Consider the following 2,307-nt stretch of genomic DNA (forward strand, 5'->3'; position numbering starts at 1 on the left):
CTCCGAGCCGCTGGGGGACGAGATGGCCCATTACCTGTACGTGCTGCAGTCCGTCAGCCTGAACCTGTGCGAGCGCCGCATGAGGACCTCCATGGACCCCTACTCACAGGTGTGGGAATGCTCTCCTTGTGAGGCTGGTCCTGGTCTCTTCCACCTGTGGATGGAGAGACGGGTGAAGGTTCACCTTTGGGTGAACCCACCACGTTTGATTTCATCATCGGTTCATCCTGGGAGAACCTGCTTGCGTGGAGCTCACCAGCATCTCCTTCTCTCCGCTTTCCCTCCAGGAACAGCGGGAGCTCCTCCAGTCTCTGCGCCAAACCGCCTTCGAGTCGGAGAGCGAGGCGCCTGCCAGCAACTTCAGCACCGAGCGCCGGCGATCCCTGTGTGCCAAGGAGTTCCGCAAGCTGGGCTTCACCGTGCGTGTCCCCTGCATCCCCTCTGCTGCCTTGTGGCACCCTCGGAGGGCCCCCCCAAGCCTGGCGTCCCTGTTGATGCTGATGGGCCACCAGGCTGTGCCTTCTTGTCCCCTGGCATTGCTAAACAGTGGGTCCAGTGAAGCTGCCAGGACTCAAAAGGCAAACCCCATGGCTGCATGAGGGGGACTCTGCTGCTTGGAGAAGAAAGCAGCAACTGCTAAATTGCATCCTTTGGTGTCCTCCTAGAACAACAGCAACCCAGCGGAGGACCTTCGCTGCTGATGGGCCACCAGGCTGTGCCTTCTTGTCCCCTGGCATTGCTAAACAGTGGGTCCAGTGAAGCTGCCAGGACTCAAAAGGCAAACCCCATGGCTGCATGAGGGGGACTCTGCTGCTTGGAGAAGAAAGCAGCAACTGCTAAATTGCATCCTTTGGTGTCCTCCTAGAACAACAGCAACCCAGCGGAGGACCTTCGCCGTGCCCCGCCGGGTCTCCTCGCCCTCGACAACATGGTGTATTTCTCCAGGCACACCCCCAACGCCTACAGCCGGGTGCGTGCTCTCTCCTGGGGAGCTCCCTGGTGGAGAGGTGCTGGTGGATCTCCACCTTCTTTTCCTTTCCCCGTGACCTGCCCTTGGCCAACCCCAGGCGAGGATGTCCCTTTTGGGCAGGTGTCCTGCTGTTGGCCTGTTTCAGATGAAGCAGAGTCCTTCCCTGTGGGTCGGAGCAGCCATTTAAGGCCGGTGGCACTGAAGGGTCTCCATCATTTTTAGTGTGTTGCCCACAGCTTGGCCTCGAGCCTTGTTCATATCTGAGCAAAATGGGGTAATTTGGGCAAAACCAGGTGGTGGCTGCAGAGCGTTAACCCTGCTCCGACCCTGACCAGTTCCTGCAGCGCGGCAGGGGAAGGAGGGAGCTGGGACTGGTTTTTGGGGAGAGCTGCCTGCTTCAGTTAAGGATATCTTAACGTGTGGGGACAGCTCAACTAGGAAGCTCAGAAGGAGCATGAGGTCTTGGAGCTGGGGCAGACCTCCAAGTCCATGGCTCATGTAGCATAAGGCAACGACCTTCTCCTCCAGTTTGTCCTCGAGAACAGCAGCCGGGAAGACAAACACGAATGTCCCTTCGCCCGAAGCAGCATCCAGCTCACCCTGATCCTCTGTGAGATCTTGCACGTTGGAGAGCCGTGTATGTCTGTGCCCCGGCTTGTCCTTCTCCCTGCCCTGCTGCCTGCTGGCTGGTGGGAGTGGGGACAAGCTGCCAGGGCAGAGAGCTGCGTACGTGGGGCCACCAGGCTCCAGTGTGGCCGGCAGCTGGGGGAGGGGGGGTAGGGCTGGGAGTTGTCCAGGTTCTCCTGGGCACCGAAATCCCCTGGCACAGCTGGGGAGTCTGGCATCATCTGTCCTTCTCACCGCAGGCTCGGAGACGGCTCAGGCCTTTTACCCTATGTTCTTCGGGCAGGATCATTTCTTTGAAGAGCTATTCTGCATCTGCATCCAGCTGGTGAACAAGACCTGGAAGGAGATGCGCGCTACCCACGAGGACTTTGACAAGGTGCGAGGGGATGTTGGAACCCTGGGTGGGAGGGTTCACCTTCATGATTTCATCATCAGTTCATCCTGGGAGAACCTGCTTGCGTGGAGCTCACCAGCATCTCTGGTGCAACGGGCTGGACACAAAGTCAGGGTCTCGGGGGAGTGTCACCAGACTGGGGGTGACATCCTGGGCCGTGCAGGTGCTGCAGTGGTGCGGGAGCAGATCACCAGGACCTTGTCCCTCAAGCCCACCTCTCTGGAGCTATTCAAGACCAGAGTGAACGCGCTGAACTACAGCGAGATCCTGAAGCTGCGTCAGACAGAGCGGCTGCACCAGGAGGAGACGCTGGCTG

General features: G+C 59.2%; 1 protein-coding gene across 1 annotated transcript in view; it reads left to right on the forward strand.

Moving 5' to 3' along the window:
* Nucleotides 1-2,307, forward strand: part of ELMO3 (engulfment and cell motility 3) — an 8,096-nt gene that overhangs the window by 4,170 nt on the left and 1,619 nt on the right. The window contains exons 8-13 of the mRNA XM_010174589.2: nucleotides 8-109; nucleotides 288-419; nucleotides 866-970; nucleotides 1,499-1,607; nucleotides 1,837-1,998; nucleotides 2,164-2,307. The exon at nucleotides 2,164-2,307 is cut by the window's right edge and continues 9 nt beyond it. Of these exons, the coding sequence (XP_010172891.2) occupies nucleotides 8-109; nucleotides 288-419; nucleotides 866-970; nucleotides 1,499-1,607; nucleotides 1,837-1,998; nucleotides 2,164-2,307 (754 nt within the window). The remainder of the gene's footprint in view (nucleotides 1-7; nucleotides 110-287; nucleotides 420-865; nucleotides 971-1,498; nucleotides 1,608-1,836; nucleotides 1,999-2,163) is intronic.

This window comes from Antrostomus carolinensis, unplaced genomic scaffold (assembly GCF_000700745.2).
Source record: "Antrostomus carolinensis isolate BGI_N321 unplaced genomic scaffold, ASM70074v2 scaffold29538, whole genome shotgun sequence".
Taxonomy (NCBI): Eukaryota; Metazoa; Chordata; class Aves; order Caprimulgiformes; family Caprimulgidae; genus Antrostomus; species Antrostomus carolinensis.